The following is an 18311-nucleotide window of genomic DNA, read 5'->3' as shown; positions in this document are numbered from 1 at the left end:
TGCCTGCCTTGAATGAGTTCTTTTAAGCGATAATGCTTTTCATATCAGGGCTGAATCAGTGAACTCTGTTGAAAAAAGCTTTAAAGAGAAAATGCATGCTTTGTGACACGTGATGCAGCTCAATCAATCTCAAAACCATTAATTGCACTTCCACAGCCTCTCTCAGACTCTGGCATACAGACAGGGGAATACCTTCCCCCCAAATAAATGTATTTTCGGATAAATAGTTGGGTACAGGTGCTGTCAGTTGGGTATAGTGATGTGTCTGTCGCATTTTACCAGGCATTTTTACGTACACACAAACAAAAAGGCACACGCTTTCTCACTCTCTGTTTTGAAAGTATTAAAAAATGTTGGTTGTTTTACAAAATATTGTGATTTCTCCCTTAGTACCCCCTACCAATCCACATTCCCCTCCCTTTTCATTGCCTCTTTCATTCCTCTCAGGCTCTCTGCTTGTCATATCATTAATTTTAACATTGCATGCCAACCTGATTGTTGGAAAATCTGAAGGCCCCCCACACCAAATCTTACAGACCAAGCTACGCCCTACATATAGAGATGTCCTTCCAAAGCATTCCTAAGGTTTTCCCACCACACTCTCCTCAACTCCACAACTTAGGCACTCAATAAAATACCCTTAATATCAGGCCGCACGCAGAGCACCTGCCTTCACTTCTACACCCAAGAACATCAGCTTTGATGTACCCCAAGGATCCTACCCCAGCCCAACCCTGTTCAACATATACATGACACCCTCGGAGTCATCGCCAGATCCTACGGACTCAATATAGTCTCCTACACGGGCAACACTCAACTAATCCTCTCAAACACCGAAGACTCCCGCAGCACCAAAGCCAACTCCTGCAACACCATGACCAACATAGCAGCATGGATGAAAAACAGCTGCCTCAAACTAAGAACCGACAAAACAGAAGTCCTGATCTTCAGGATGAACATCTCTGTATAGGAGCACAGCTGATGGCCAGCAGAACTCGGACCAACCCTCTATCCACCAGACCACGCACAAAACCTCAGCATCATCCTTGACTGCCAACTATCCATGAATCGACAAGTAAATTAACTCGCCTTCTTTTGCTTTTACATCCTCCATATGCTCTGCCAAATCTTCAAATGGATCCCTACTGACACCGGAAAGACAGTCACTCACGCCCTGGTCACCAGCTGCCTCGACTATAGCAATATTCTCTATGCAGGTGTGTCCTCCAAGCTACTTAAAAGACTCCAGACTCTACAGAACACCATACCCAAACTCGTCCTGAACCTCCCCAAGTGCTCAAGCATCACCCCACACCTTGGAAACCTCCACTTGCTCCACCATCCAGAAGAGATGCCCTTCCAAAATCCTCACACTCTCATACAAGGCTTTCCACAACCTAGGGCCGTCCTGTATCAACCATCGACTGCGCTTCTATGTCCCAGCAAGATAACTACCCTCCACCTTGCTAAACCTCGCACACACACACCCCACGTGCATTGCAGCTACAGCGGAATCTGCTCCTTCTCCTACACAGCAACCAAGTCCTGGAACAGCCTGCCCCGCCACATCCTGGCAGACTTCAGAAGGAGACTCAAGACATGGCTTTTTGATAAAGACAAAGCACCCTCAGCACCCAAATACCCGTAGGGGTGATAGTGCTGCACTTTACAAATGCTATGATTGATTGATTGATTAGGGTCAAAACCTAAAAAATACACTTGGGTCACCCTTAGCTGTGCAAGAGGGCTAATAAATTAATCTCTTCTTTGCTGCAAATTGCTCTGCCACCATGTCTGTGCTTTTAAAGTCGAGTTTTCGAGGCCTGTTGCATATACCTTGTGTGTACTTCTTTGTGGGTTTACAGCCCGCCCACTGCTTTTCATTTGTTTATTTCAGTGTCCTTGTTTGCTAGTGGTCAGTCCTTCCTCTTTGTCCCCCCTTTTTGTGGGTTTTCACTCCCATGGAGCAGTGCTGCATTACTTGTAGCCTTCCACTTGTCCCAATATTAGCATCTGTTTAGGGACTACTTTTTCCTTGTCGCTCCATTTGCTTTTTGAATCAGAGGCTATGTTGTTGAATCCTCCAAATTTGTTTATCTTCTGGTTTAGGGTGGGCAGTATGCGGGCCGCCATAGAGGAGGCGCAGCCCAGGTGTTAGACCTAGCATCTTTAGGGTGGTCTTACCCCAGATTCTTTACCTTTCTCCTCCTATTTTTCCAGCCTTCTTTTTGTTGGCCTTAGGAATCTGAGCACTTTACTACTGCTAAACAGTGCTAAAGTGCATGTGTTTCTCCTCTAAAACATGGTAACATTGGTGTATCCGTAATTGGCATATTTAATTTACATGTAAGTGATTTGTAACGCGGTATACCATATACCCAGGGCCTGTAAATTAAGTGCTGCTAGTCGGCCTACAGGGCTGATTGTGCCACCCACTTAAGTAGCCCTGTAGACATGTCTCAGGCCTGCTACTGTAGGGCCTTTGTTTGCTGTCTCACTGCCACTCGATTTGCCATTTAAAACCTCTTGTCAAGCCTTGTACTCCCGTTTTCTCTACATATGTCACCCCTAAAGTAGGCCCTAGCTAACCCATAGGGAAGGGTGCCATGTAAGTAAAAGGCAGGACATGTACTTTTATTTTCCTCATGTCCTGATAATGAAAAACACCCAAAGTCGTTTTTCATTATTGTGAGACCTTCCCCTCTCTGAGGCCAGCATTGGGAATTCCTTATAATACTTTTAAGCTGTAATTCTTGATATGAGAGAAGAAATCGCATCATGTTTAGTACCATTGGAATGGTAATAATAAATCCTCTACTGGCAAAGGTGAATTTATTATTGCTATTTTAGAAATGCCACTTTTAGAAAATTGGCATTTCTCTCCTCTTGCAGCCCTGTGTGCCCACAGCCTCGCTCCAGTACACATCTGCCTTGGGCTAGGTGACAGCTACACTTGTGCATTCCCTTCAGACACCCACAACACAGGATACTCAGCTGCATCTGCATTCGTCCGCATACTGATGATTCTTCCTAGGGAGGAGGTTAGGAAGGGCTCCCACTTACATCTCAAAGAGTAGTGGCCAGAGCCCTCACCAAGAGGCTGCCCCACTTATAGTAGGGAGCCACGGCTGAATTGAAAGGGGGAGCGGTGCACTTCACAAAAAGCTGTTGAAGTCATCCTCCACATCAAAGACACTTTCTAGTATAAGTACTGGGCCTCTGACCCACTCATATTAGTACACTTCTGGACTCTAGGAAACACTTCTGGACTAAAGACTGTTGTGTGCCAGGATTGCCACTCTGACAAGATTGACTGTTCCCAGGAGCTGCTGCCCTGCTGATCTCTGATTGGTAGACCAGTACTCATCCACCAGCCTCAAAGTGACTCAGAGCGGCTTTGCTGTACTTTGCCCCTCACTTTCTTCAACAACCCCGAGCGGCTTTACTGGACTTTGCCACTTGCTTTCTTCAGCAACCCAAAGCAGCTTTGCTGGTCTTTGCTGCTCGCTTTCTTCAACAACCATGAGCGGCTTTGCTGGACTTCACCGCTCGCTTTCTTCAACAACCCAGAGCAACTTTGCTGTACTTTGCCGCCTGCTTGCATCAACAACCCCAAGCGGCTTTGCTGGACTTTTCCACACACTTTCGTCAACAACCCTTAGCGGCTTTGCTGAAGTTGGGTGCCTGCTTTTGTCGAAAGTCCCAAGGGGCTTTGTGCATTTTACTGACGCTCTTATTCTCAAGGCCAGTGACCACCACAGTGTTCCCCCTTGTGCCGCTAGCCTCTGCCTCGCAATTCCCCCATGGTCCCCACCAGTTTCTTTATGACCGTGCTGGGGAAAACCTTTCCCCGGAACCTAGTCTGTGGAGACAACGCTCACCTGTGCCAAGGAGTCCCCGGCATCACCTCTTATCCCATAATCATTCATCAGCCTTGCTTTGCTTAAGTGCACAAAAGACGTAGGCAGCGCACTGTCAACAATACAGCCAGACATGCACACCAGACAGATCACAACATACACATGAGGACAAATGGTGCACAATCAGATGTGCACAGACACTCACGTCCCTTGTCCCTAAAAAAACATGCAAGCAGTGAGGCACCTTCAGTTCTCTTGCTGCAATTTGTGCTTGGGAATACAGAAGGTGCATGTGTTACCCCGTATCTAATCTAGAGGGGGAGTCTATGAAGGACAGTTATATTTCACCACAATGTCAATCAGTGGATTGAAGCTAGTTCTGAACAGCACCAAACACATATGTGGTGCAAATATAATAAGTCACTGTTCCACTATCTGCACAGGGCGAGAGGTCCCACTGCATCAACTTTGCCTGCACAGAGACAACTGTCTCTCATGCACGAAAAGCCAGTCTGCCAATCCGTCTTAGATCACAAGCCCATCAGAGTGATTAAGATACCTGCAAAAAGATACACTGGGACATATGAAGCGTTGACATAGGTGGTAAGAGATTAGACCATGCTGTAGGACTGTAGTTACAGAATATGGGCCAGGTTATCGAAAGGAGTCATGTTATAAGGCCAACAACGTCTGTCAAATGCAGTGATTTCCAGCTTTGTCATCAGCTGCTGGATGGTTTATGAAGGCAAGTGACCATGACAGCTCTATGCACATCATGTGTGCTTCCAGTACTGTATTGTGCTGAGAGTTGCAGTAGAACCCTTTAGGCTTGGGTAGTTTGCAATAAGACCTTCAGGAAGAAGAATTGCATCACACAGTGAAAGTGGTGCAAAGGATGGAAATTTACCTAAAGGTATAGTAAGAGAAGGTAGAGGTTGCAGTATGGCAGGTTAAGAGCTGAGTTATGAGATATGTGCTATATGTAATTTATGATTTAGAACAGGATTTTCCAAACTGTGAGTCGGGACCTACTGGTGGGTCCTAACTCAGCCAATTTTTGGTGGGTCACTAAAGCCTTGGTATATATTTAAGTAATATTTAAATAATTAGCCCAGTGTATGTACTGAACAATGTCCCTAAGTCCAGGTGCAAGACTCTGGGTGAGGTGAACTCTCCAGTATTTGTTGCTTCTGTTTTTTACTTCTCAAAGTCATGTGAGCACTATGCACGATCATACATAACCATACCACTTGTGTATGATTCTCGCACAAAAAATGGAGAAATATGGATATGGCCTAATGGGCAGCGTTGTCAACTTTGTATCTGGGGAACAAGGTCGGGTCCCGGCGTTGGCTGAACATCCTTTGATTCTGGGCAACTCACTTAATCTTTTATACATAAAATGAATCTGGTCTGGGCAATGTAATTTGCTACCTATGTCCTTTGGCTGTGTTACGCTACATAAAACAATATGTATCTATCTATCTATCTATCTAAATATCTATCTCTCTCTTTCTATATATATATATATTTTTTTTTTTCTTCCCTAAAAGCCCCTGGGCTATTGTATAACACAAAAATGTTTATGAGGCCTTGCCCCATGCTGCAGAAGAGGGTTCTCAAAATTGTTCTTTCAATTGAAATTGTATTGATATAGTGCTTACTATCCCTAGGTGTTGAAGGGAGAGTTATGTCCAAAAATTGCCTGATGTACAGTCTGGGTAGTTCTAAAATCTACACTTTGGAAGCACCATTTTATCTTCAACTTATTTTGTGCATTTTGAGGCATGTCCATAATATACTGTGTGTAATACAAGTTTTAAATAATAACATATTCATACAGGCTCTGACTTTGTAGCACTAAAATTACACAAGTCACTATTATCCATTGCACTAAACAAGATTTAATTATGTTGCCTGAGGCAAGCATGTTTTCCTGAATGCTGCATTGCTAAACATAAGGTTCCAAAGATGAGACCTGTTGGCTATGCCAATGCTTGTTGCTGCTTTGAGTAGGTGCCTAGGTCCTGCAGGCCAGGGTGGGTTGAATGGTGGACTATAAGTGGACTGACACCTCAGTACCTGCCACTTCACCATTCACAGAGGGTTCATAAACATAATTTCTGTATACTGTATTCACCCTTCACTTTTGTTAATTAGGGACATTTGCACGCACATTGATAGTCTCGGTAAGTCTGGTAAACAATTCCAAATGTACCTGGGAGCGCTGGACAGGCCCCTGAAGCCTAAAGCCACACGCCTAGCTCTGGCTCACCTTGAGATGCTCTTGAAAACTCAAGCCAAAAAAGAGCCCAGAAATCGTGGATTTTCCATGCTGCATCCCTCATTCTCTCACAGCTTCGCCTTGCCTTCCTTTCCCTTTTGGGGGCACAATAGCTGACTTTTTTCACTTCTTAAAACACTACAACAGGTCCTGCCAGCCTCAGCTTTAGGGTGTGCACGTAATTCCCTTCGCACTAAGAATAGTTTTCCAACTATATGGCCACCTTCAATTAATAAAGGTTGAACAGATTATATAGAAAAACAGGTTATACAGGTTCACATAGCTCAGTCTTTGGGTTTTATTTGCAGCACCCAGAGCGACAGTAGTGCTGTGGGATTTTTAGGTCGAGCGAGCAAGCGCTTTAACCTGTTGTATGTATTATGTGCTTTTAACCATAACAACCTCACGCCCATCACTTTCAATCGTTCATGGGCTTGCTTTAAAAAAAACCTTTGTCATTGGTAAATGCTTTACGTTTGTCCTGCCTTGGGGCGGTTTTGTTACCACCGTGCAGACTGACCCTGTTACATGCATAATTGTACATTTGCTGATATACCTCAGCGTGGGTGAACTCTTTTTTTCTTTTATCTCTCCCCTTCGTCCTCCATAGCAGCTATGGCCTGAACAGCGTGAAAAGTGCCATTGGCGCAAACTCCATCAGCGGTATTGGAGTGCTGGTTACATTGTTCACACTGTTACCTAATCAGTCATTTCTTTTGGCTCTCCCCTTTACGCTCCTTAGCTTTTCCCAAAAACACTTATAATTGATAAATACTTTACTAGAAAAACACAGAAATCCGCAACGCGGCTCTCCCGGCACAGCGGGAGAGCCAATACTACAAAATTAACTGCACTCAGGAAAAGTCGCTCCATAGAGCTATGCAAGCATTCTTTTTCAAAAACATGGTTCACCATAACTCAACCTATGGTAGTCCTAGGACAAAGGGACCACCCCCAAAATGTTCAGCATGATGCACTCTTTCTGTTTAGGTCATCTCTGGGTCCCAACACTAGGTTAGTGGGGCCCCAAAATAATAACCCCTCCCACAATTCAGTACCTTTTTAAGCTCTCTTATGGCTGGAACTTTTGTTTTACAGCCTTGAGTAGTTTCTGTTCTATGGGCCTTAGTATTGCAGTAGGCCCCGTAGGCCTAAAAATGTGTGAGGCACTATGCCCTCTAGGAGTTAAATATATGGTTGCACTACATTACTTTGTCCCATTCTATTTTCATGTGGTTATGCCCTCTAGGGGCTAACTATATGGTTATGCAACCATGTTTCTTACAAATGATATTTTTATTTGGTGTCCTCTAGGGACTGTTCTGAGCATTACAGTCAACATACTACAATATTCGCAGCACCTGGAAACCCGCCCCATAATGCTTTGTGCATTCCTTTTACAAAACATGTTTGCTCATAACTTAGCCTTTAGTGGTCCTGGGACAATGGGACCACCTTCAGAACGTTCACCTCCACCTGCTCTTTCTGTCTAGATCATCTCTGGGTCTCCCACACTAGGTTAGTGGAGACAGAAAAACAATAACCCTGCCCTCCATTTATTGTCTTTTTAACCTCTTTTATGTCTGCAAATTTTGTTTAACAGTTGAGAGTAATTTGTGTTTTAAGGGTTTTGTTTGTAATATCATTACAGAAGGCCTGCTAGTCTTGAAAATGTTTAATGTACTACTCCTCTAGAGTCTAAATATATGGTTATACTGCAGTACTGTCAGTCATTTCCTTTTCATGTGGTGATGCTCTCTAGGGGCTAATTATATGGTAACATGACAATGTTTCTTACAAATGCTGTTTTCATTGTGGTGTTCTGAGCATTACAATCTAATGCCAAATGTTTATTTCGGATAAAGGTTTTTATTGGGTATATATGAACATTTTGTATGTTTTATTAATCTCTCCTTATAGTAATTATGACCATGATTCAGGCCAACTTAACATCCTTATTACACTAGAACTGTTTGAACACTCTTGATACATGTGAGTGACCCTTCTAGTTCATTTCTCACATTACTCCTCCTTGACTCTAATGGTGGGGTAGTGAAAGTGGTATTCTATTTGAATTAGCATGTCAGATTTAAATTAGGGTGCAAATTACAACATTTTCATTTTTGCCTGCAGATAGAGGAAGAAGGTAAATGGAAGTTATTTAGTTATATGCAGGGCCACTGGAATTATCTGGCAGGAACAAGCCAAATTATGAGGCAATGTTGCCCAATTTATGTGGCAAGAAAAATCCAGTTATGAATTTACAACGCCAATAGCTCTAACTCAAGTAGACGTGAGACTTATTGCATTGAAATGCTTGTTTGAGCACTGGAAGTGGCCAGGCACGGAGTCTCTGAGTACCAAGCAAACTGTAGGTGTTCCATCTCCAATTGTAGTATATGCAAATTAATGAATTTCCATGGTCAGCTGGGCCGTATTTCGTCTGTATTTTATGGAGACATGTGACCTCTATAAACATCCTGTATGGCCTGCTTTGTTTTGCTAATAGTTTCAACTACCGTCTAAGGTGTTGAGCAGCTCCTATTAATGGTCTGTTTTTATTAAAGCAAAGAAAGCTAATTCTAGTGACAAAACAAAGTGCACTACTTTTCCTTATGCTTTTTTAAAAATATTTTGTTCATATACAGTGTCATGTTGATGTATGTAACACGATATATGTATTTATTGAGGGAGGAAATGTGGCCACGCTGGGGAACCTTGTTTAAATCCCGGCGTCCGCTCAATATACTGTGTTTCTTGTCAACTCACATAATATCCCTGTGCCTAAAAAATGTGTAAGTGGTCTGGTGCTTTAATTCCCTCAGGCTAAGTTCGTCTTCATAAAAACTGCAAAAAGTACACTAAGTATGCTTGTGATAGAACTAAACACAAAACGATGCCCGTTGTTGTTAAATGGTGAATTGAAGACAAAAACCATTTAGAGGCTAAATTATAGAGTAAAAAAAAAAAAAAAAAAGAAATCCGAGTTCTAATACCAGTTTGTTCACTTTATCAAATTGTGTGACCCTACTGAGACTTTTTAGTTCGCAATGATTAATTTCCTTGAGAGGCATATTTTGAAGTACTCTTGAGTAATTTAGTTCAGGATGTGCTGTATGCAAACAACGCAATTTATAAACGGTTTAATAAGTAATCACGTACCTTGCATATATCGATATACATCATATACAGTCTACATAACAAACCTGCTTCTCTGTTCACTCATAGCAATTCTTTTAGGATTTTCTTGAATGCTTCATGCTTGAAACAATGACTTTCAATAAATGCCCCTCAAAACTAAACATTGATGCTAAAAAAAATACATTTTGTAATTGTGAAGGATCTTTCTCATATATTTACACGACGTCTGTTGCCTGATTTACATGCATAATCTATGTATAGCTCATCTCTTGTTATGGCTCTTAGACCAGGACAGACCCCTGGCTCGCATTTAGTATTTGTTGGCTGGCCCCACTTCAGTGCCCAGTTTTTGGATCAACTGGGAACATTAATACATGCCTTTCTCTTTGATAGGAAGGTTGTGAGGGGGAGAGGGGATTTCGACCGTGTTTCAGTTGGTTTCATTATCACATAATGTAGTTTCGTGTTTGACATTTGCAAATAGTAAAACAATGCTGTCTAGAAATGCCCTGGAGGTTTGAAAGTGTTTTTTCTGTTACAGAATCATAAAAGCTATCTTTCAAAAATAGATTTAAAAACTGGGTCTGCCAGTCGCTGACCGGTTCCCAAAGCGTGCAATTTTCTGAAAAGGGAACAATGCTGCCTCAGACACCACATGAAATATGTGTTTTTCAATTCTCAGATGCCACAATTGGAGAAGAAGCTTCAAAGGGAACTGCAGGAGAACGCCAGGGTCATTGCATGCCGTTTCCCCTTCCCACATTGGATTCCGGACCACATAACAGGAGAGGGAGTAGACACTGTCTGGACATACGAATCTCGGTCTTTTCAAATAGACGACAAAAGAAGCACTGAGCCCATACCACAGATACGTTATGACTAATCGTAGAAAAGCAATAACACGTGTTTTTAAACTGATCTCTTGAAGTCCCTTTATTAATTTAGAAGTATTTTCCAGTATACTTTGAGCGTAATATTGAATACTTAAAATTTAAAAGTGTATTGTTAAAAGTACTTAAATCAGTCATTAAATTATTTACCCGCCAACCTCTCTCAAGTTGTTATTAAAGACTGCTATACCCTCCGTTTATGAAGAGATGTCGTGGCTGTTGAAGCTGCTTTTTGTTCTCTTGTTTTACAGTGTGAAGTTGCAGTTTTTTACCTTTATTTGTTTGAGTGCTGTCATACAGAATAATTTTCCTGCTCTTCATCTAGTATGAGCGAACATAAACTTTATTGGTGAAGGATACTTCTGACTGCAGATTTCTCACTTTTAGAGTATCCCCTCTGGCCAGACTGGATCCGGACGATTTAACAACATTGCTCTTGCGAGCCGATATGTAGCTTCATGCTTTCTGGCATTACATTTGTTCTGCATGTTAGCGCCATCCGTGTGTGGTGATGTCAGTTCCTTTATTTTTTATTTATTTATTTGTTTATTTATGCAATTTTATAAACATACAACGACAACCCCAGGAGCGTAGCAAATACATACATAGATAGTCCAGCAGTGTCCAGACGTTAGCAGTTGAAGTCAGCCAATAATAAAATACAGCAAGAAGAGATTCCCAACGTGCTCAAAGCATCAAATTCCAGTCATCACGTTGTACACTAAGCAAATTAAATAGCATTAAGGCACACCGCAAGGATAGAATCTGAATGCTGCCACTCTCCCAGGATGGCAAAAACAACAACAACAACCAACAAGATAGTGATGAGGGGCGGCAGAGCGGACACAGGCAGCAGAATCATCCAACCTGACAGCATATATGGCGCTGACGAGCAACGGCCCAAGCCAATCCTCCATGTGCATGACCACTCGGAAGGAAAAAAGCGCACCACATTTCATTCATGAGACTCCTAGAAGGAGCGAAGCGGAGCCCAGATATCCCTCGGGAGAGAGCACTCAGGGGCCAGTTCCCCAAAAAGTTGTTAATTGCTCCTGACAGAACACCGCATCACGCAGCCAATCAGCCCCATGCGGGCCCCTGCCCCTTCCCCAGCACCTCGCCACTCTTCTTTTAGCCAACAGTAGCAGCATTCCCACCAGTCGTCGCCACACCGGTGGCACCCCATCCACCAATCCAAGCAGCGCCAACACAGCGGAGAGCGGTAGATCCAAGCCAGTCATTTCCGCAATCGCCTGCATCACCTCCAGCCAAAAGGCACGCACTTCCCCACAATTCCACGCCAAATGCATGAAATCAGCATCCGGCCCGCGGCACCTTTCATAATGTGCATCTGCACGCAGCCCCATAGCATACAAACTTCGAGGGGTGTAATATAAGCGATGTTGAAATTTGAAATGAACAAGGCTCAGTCGATAGTTCGGTGACAGCAATCTCATGTGCGCACAGCAGCTCCGCCACATTGCCTCAGAAATATCCTCCCCAACATCCAGCTCCCACCTTGCCTTAGCAGCCATGGCTACATCGCTCTGCTGTTCCTGCAAACACCCATACAGCTTGGTAATGAGTCTACCTGGCGACTGCGCGCACCACAGCATCTCCAGCGCTTGGCATGTCTTCGGCATCAACGGAAGGCCGGCAAATCGTGCACGGAGCATCGCATAAACACGCAACACATATAACCGATGTAAAGCATTGTCAGCTCCAGCGCTAAGCACCTCATCCGGAGAGATCAATTGCTCCCCCTCAAACCAATCTCCCAACGAAGACAGCCCCGAGCCAACAAAGAAGTCTTGCAACCGCACATCCCAGGACATCCTCTCATGGGCAACATCTAGCACCGGCATCGCACGAGCAAAGGGCTCACACGTCCCTGACTGGCCAAATAAAGCTGCCCAAGCCCCGGAGGTGCATGCAACTGTGTCCACCCCCCGAGACCGGGGCCGAGACAAGCACCCAAGTACCCTTGGCAGCCTATCCGGCCACACCGCTTCATTCTCAGGTGCAAGATGAGGCAAATACCTCACGGGGCGCATCCAATAGTACGCAAACTGGGCCTGCGCACAATAGTAATAAAGTTCCAGATCGGGGGCCCCACGACCACCCAGCTCGAACGGCAGCATCAGCTTCTCCCAAGCAATCCTGGGCTGCCCTCTCGCGCAGACCAACCGCACCAGAGCCAAACGGAGCAGCCGCAAAAAAAAAGCAGTAAGCGCCAGCGGAAGGTTAACAAATAGATACAGAAATTTTGGCAGCAGGACCATCTTGGTGATGCCAATGCACCCAATAAGCGACAGCGGCAGCGAGCGCCACACCTCAATCCTGTCCTCAAGTCAAGCTACCAACCTGCCATAATTAGCAAGCCAAAGAGTTTCTACGTCACAACTGCCAAATTCTCAAGTATCTGACCAGACTGCTCGCCCACTCGATGGGATATCGCGATGGAAAGCTTGCGATTCCAGCAGTGAGGGCAGCATGACCGATTTAGACCAATTTATCATTATAACAGAAAAGGCGTCAAATCGGACGACCTCATTAAGCAGGACATCAAGGTTCTTAGTTGGCTCACGTACATACAATGCAATATCGTCAGCATACATTGAATAAAAAATAGTATAGATCGCTGTTATGGTCCTGTCGCAGAAAAGCCGCCAACGTCTCCATTGCTATTGCAAAAAGTAACTGGGACAAAGGGCAGCACTGGCGGGTCCCCCGGGCCGCTGCAGCCTCGCCGCTATCAGCTTGGCTAACATTTTATTGTCCACATTGATCATAGAGAGCGGGCGGTACGAGTCGCAGCTATGGGGATCCTTTCCAAGCTTAAGAATTGTGACAATCAGCGCCTCCCGAAGGGAAGCAGGAAGAACCCCGGTCTCCATCGCCTCAGCATAGACCTCCAACAGGTAGGGGGCTAAAATATCGGAATACTCTTTATAAAAGGCAGGAGTCCAGCCGTCTAATCCCGGGGACTTGTCACCGGGCAAGCCGCTGATTACCGCCTTAACCTCCTCCACTGAGAAGGGCGCATCAAAAAAAGCTCTATGTGCATCTTCAAACCAGAGGAAACTAATCTCTGAAAAATAGGCCTGCGCCGCTTCAGAGTTCAACTCGATGGGTGTAGAGTACAAATCCATAAAATATCTAGTAAAAACCTTCATGATTCCCTCCGTTCCAGCCACTGATGTCAGTTCCTTTCTTTATGTGCCTTTGTACGCAGATCTAGGGCTCACTCCCAACTTTTTCCTCATCAGTTGATGTGTTATTTTACTTCAAATTCTTTTGTCAGTGTGCAAAGGCTATGTCCCCTCCTAAGACTACAGGGTTTAAGCCTTGTACATACCTTTGCAATTAGAAGTCTGTGACAGATCTCTAAGGGGTCTGCTTCTTGTGTTTGTGTTCGGTGTGGAACTCCAAGTCCTTCGCTGTATATGCCCTTATGAACCTGAAGGCGATCTGGAAATGTGAAGCGAAGCGGTAGATTGGTAAACACTGAAAGAAGCCTTGGGAAGCTCTCTTCCACTCAAAGTCGAGGGTGTTGACCCATTCCCACTCCCAAAGACGTTCCAACAGCAGCTCATCATTGAGGTCCAAGTTTTCTGGTAAGTCAAAATCAATGCAGAATCACAAGAAGGCTAAGCAGGAATTGTTATAGTCCTGCCTCTCTCCACATTACACTTCACAAGGACATCAGGGTGCCTTATGGTCTTGCTCTCAGTACCCTCCTGAAGAGCTGATTCTGCATCTGATTCAAATACATCCTGATTTCCAGGTCCATCAGTGATGTCACAACAGATTGAAGCCTTCAGAGAGGCCGTGTTGCGACTATTCAGCACCCTTTCAGCTCCCTCTAGCACGCCTTTGGGCTCCAACGGTCCATGGAAAACTCCAACCGGGATTCCACCAGGGGGGTCCACTCTTTGTTGCTGGGTGTGCCTCCAAACCTCACCTTGAATTTGGCACGGCCAGAGTTTACTTCCAATCCAGCACTAAAATCTATGTAATTCTATGCAACTTTGATGTTTCAATGCTGCCTGTGCAGGAACGACTCCATTCTGATGGTCCTCTCCGCCTCCGAGCCAAATCCAGCTCAGCCCCAACCAAAGTCAGGGCTCAATTTAATCTTGATGGACCCACTCCCTGTTAACTCTCACTCAGACAGAACCATGCCATTGTCTCGAAGTTGCACTCAAGCTGTCCAGCAACTTTATGGTTCAGACTCTGATCTGAGCCAATTTGCTTTTGTGGATGATAATGGTGATGAAGGGGAATATTTTACCCCAGCAATCCGATGATGAATCTGGATTTGCAGTATGCCAGTTGGGTAGACTGTTCCCTGGATAGTGAGTTGTGGTCTCCCCGGATCACTAATAGATGAAAGTGTCTCCTTTGCTGTGGTAATGGGACGTGTCGAGGAGGTTTTGGATTTGCAGCCGTCAACTTTAAAAGTCAATGTAGGAAAGTACCATCTTTCATGGCATGTTACCCCCTGTGTTGTCAGTAGTGCTTAACTGTGTCACTGAAGTTCTGCTAACATGAACTTCAGTGCTTATGCTCTCTCTGCTTCCAAATAAGTCATTATAGTTTAGTGACTTAACATTCCAATTGGCACACTGGACCCCCCTTATAAGTCCCTAGTATATAGTACCTAGGTACCCAGGGCATTGGGGCTCCAAGAGACCCTCAGACAAATCCTTCTTCAGGACTGCCACTGCAGCCTGCGTGAAATAGTGTACACACTATTTCAGAGCCATTTTCACTGCACTTAAGTAACTTATAAGTCACCTATATGTCTAACATTCATTTACTGAAGGCTAGGTGCAAGGTTACTAAGTGTGAGGGCACCCTTGCACTAGAAAAGGTGCCCCCACGCTGTCCAGGGCCAATTCCCTGGTCTTCATGAGTGCGAAGATACCTATATGTAGCTTCACAATCGTAACTCTGAATATGGCCGTGTAAGGTGTCTAGGATCATGCAATTGTCCCCCCATTCCAAATCTGGTGTTGGGGGCCAATCCCATGCATCCTGTGGGCTCCACCATGGACACCTAGTACTGCAGCCAAACCAGCTCTCTAAGGCTTGCACTGCAGCTACAGCTGCTGCCACCTCACAGATAGGGTTCTGCCCTCCTGGGGTCTGAGCAGCTAAGTTCCAGGAAGGCAGAACAAAGTATTTCCTTTGGGAGGAGAGTGTTACACCCTCTCCCTTTGGAAATAGGTGTTGGGAGGGGTAGCCTCCCAGGGCCTCTGGAAATGCTTTGAAGGGCAAAGATGGTGCCCTCCTTGCATAAACCAGTCTACACCGGTTCAGGGACCCCCAGTCCCTGCTCTGGCTCACAACTGGACAAAGGAAAGGGGAGTGACTACTCCCCTGTCTATCACCACCCCAGGGGTGGTGCCCAGAGCTCCTCCAGTGTGTCCCTGGCGTTTGCCGTCTTGTTTTCCAAGGTGTCAGGAAACTGGAGATCTCTGAGCAGCCAATGCCAGCAGATGACATCAGACATCCCTCCTGATAGTTGCATACCTGGGTAGGTAGCCTATCCCCCTCTCAGGGATATTTAGGGTCTCTCCTGTGGGTTCCTCTTAAGATTGAGCTTGCAAGACTCTTCCAGGAATCCTCTCCATCCTCTGCTTCAGCTCCTGACCGTCAGATCAACCACAGACTACTCTAGGAACTGCTGTAACTGCAACAAAGTATCCAGGACGACTCCTGTGACCTGCAACTCCAGCTCCAGGCAGCATTTGCAACAGTTTCCAAGGTGTGCACACTCTGAGAACTTCCTGTCTTCACCCTGCACCCTGCACCATAAGAACCGTATGGCTCTCCAGTGTAGTGATGGAGTCACTTCCCTGCTCCTGCAGGCACCTTCCAAGACGACGACCGGTTCTCTGGGACTCCTCTCCTGATGACGAGCGTGCTCCCTGGAACACAGGTGGTGGACCCATCTGACCCAGACAGTCCTAAGGTCCAGCTGTCCAAATTTGTAGGAGGTAAGAGCTTGCCTTCCCGGTTTGTGACAGTACCCCTGTGCACAGCGTCATCTCTAGCTCCTTGTGCTTCTGTACACTTCTTCCAAGAATCCTTCATGCACAGTCTATCCCAGGTCCCCAGCACTTCATCCTGCGACGCACAACTCGCTGAGTTGTTCTCAGGTGACGTGGTACCTTCTTTTGTTGCACTGCACCAACCGCAATTTGCACCTTTAGGGTTGTTGCGTAGGCTCTCATTATTCTAATAAGAGTAATGGATTTTGAGAGGCAGAATCGCCCGCGGTGTGGGAGACTAAGTCTAACCCACTGCGGGTGACACCTGTTGCTCCAGTCCGGGTTTTGCTCCGGCTAACTAGCAGTGCCTCATCTCTACCCAAGGATAGGGATGACTGGGCAGCCGAGTGCATGACATAATTGGTTTCTCAGGGAAGCCGTGGTCACTCAGGTCTCATCCGTTTCTCTCAGTTAAAATTAAGTCTCATATATAAATGACAAACCGAGGCAGTATATGTTTCAGTAATGAGTTTAATAAAATGACTGCATCTTTGATAGCAAAGCGTGAGCTGCAATAACCAGGACGACACAGCATGACTATTAAAATTATGACGAGAAGAGTGAAGCATAAAAATAACGCAAACATATTGTCACTATTGTCAATAGACTAACTTCTACCTAGGCTATGATAGAGAATAGCATGTTAAGCTCTAATTCTGCCCTTCAGGTTTCCCTGGGAAGACATTATCCCCCATACCTGAGCAAAGGCCTGCGGTCTGTGTTAGCATCTGTAGCGAAGCATTCGGCAATCAGCATACAGTTGTGGTTCTGTGGCTGGACTCTCCCTCTAACGTATAAGGGACAAGGAAGTGTTTTTATAACAACACAGCTGATGTTCTGGGAAAATGTCCCTACGTAAGATGTGTGTTTTTCTACGAATGTTGGAGACTAAACTTCTACCACGTTCACCGGCAATGCACCGTGCTGTAGCCTTGGAAAAAGCACTGAGTGATCAAGAATGTTTTGTTTGAGAACAGAGTGCTGGCCTAGGCAAAAACTGTTAGATAAACAGAAAATAAAACAAAACCGTAAAAGTGGCTACTGTAACAATAATAAAATGAAGCTGAATAAAATATATCTAGGTTAAGGTGCACAGGGGCTTGGCCTAGTGTGTTAAAATAACGTGCATGGAGCTATGGCTAAAATGGCTACACAACAGGGTGGGAGCAGAGTTCGGGTTAGTTTTAAAGACAGGATGGGATAGGTTTTAGGATGGGGTCAGGGTAGTTTTTAAGACCGGGTGGGGGAGATTTTAGGACAGGGTAGGTTTTAAGGTTTACGGCAGGGAGTTGGGGTACTTTTTAGGACTGGATAGGTTTTAGGATTTAGAGCGGGGCAGGGAATTGAGGTAGTTTTTAGGACAGGGTGGGGGAGTTTTTAGGACCAGACAGGGCTTCGGGTTCAGGGCGGGTAGGGAGTTCAGGGCGGGGTGGGGAGGGGAGGTCGAGATAGATTTTAAGTCAGGGCAGGGTATGTTTTAGGGTTTAGGGCAGATTGGGGAGTTGTGGTAGTTTTTAGGACAGTGTGGGGTAGCTTTTAGGGTTCAGGGTGGGGGCAGAATGGGAGAGTTTTTAGGACAGAGTAAGGTTTAGGGTGGGTTAGGTTTTCAGGACAGGGTAGGTTAGGGTTTCGGGCAGGGGCGGGGTAGTTTTTAGGACAGGGTAGGTTTTAGGGTTTAGTGTGGGGTCAGTAGTTTTTAGGACAGGGCGGGTTAGGATTTAGGGTTCAGGGCGGGGGGGTCGGGTCGGGTAATTTTTAGGATAGGGTGTTATAATTTTTAGGACACAGTAGGGTTTAGGGAGGGGGGTCGGGATAGTTTTTAGGACAGGGCCGGGTAGGTTTTAAGACAAGGCAGGGTAGTTTTTAGGGTTTAGAGCAGGGGTGGGGGAGGTTTAGGACAGGGCAGGGTAGATTTTAGGGTATGGATAGGGGTCTGGTATTTTTTAGGACAGGGTAGGTTTTAGGGTTGGGGTGGAGTGTCGGGTAGTGTTTAGGACAGGGTGGGGTAGGTTTTAGGGTTTAGGGTGGGGGGGTCGGGTAGCTTTTCAGACGGTAGCTTTTAGGTTGGGGGGTCGGA

At 45.3% G+C, this 18311-nt stretch overlaps 1 protein-coding gene across 2 annotated transcripts in view; it reads left to right on the top strand.

The window, feature by feature from the left end:
• The window catches only part of ATPSCKMT (ATP synthase c subunit lysine N-methyltransferase), a 253696-nt gene extending 243364 nt beyond the window's left edge, over positions 1-10332 (top strand). For both annotated transcript variants that reach the window (XM_069219693.1, XM_069219694.1), the window contains one exon: positions 9968-10332. In XM_069219693.1, coding sequence (XP_069075794.1) covers positions 9968-10168 — 201 coding nt within the window. In that variant the 3' untranslated portion in view covers positions 10169-10332. The remainder of the gene's footprint in view (positions 1-9967) is intronic.
• Positions 10333-18311: the final 7979 nt, after the last annotated feature.

This window comes from Pleurodeles waltl, chromosome 2_2 (genome assembly GCF_031143425.1).
Source record: "Pleurodeles waltl isolate 20211129_DDA chromosome 2_2, aPleWal1.hap1.20221129, whole genome shotgun sequence".
Taxonomy (NCBI): domain Eukaryota; kingdom Metazoa; phylum Chordata; class Amphibia; order Caudata; family Salamandridae; genus Pleurodeles; species Pleurodeles waltl.
The sequence above is the reverse complement of the archived record's forward strand: the minus strand, read 5'-3'. Positions and strand labels throughout refer to the sequence as shown.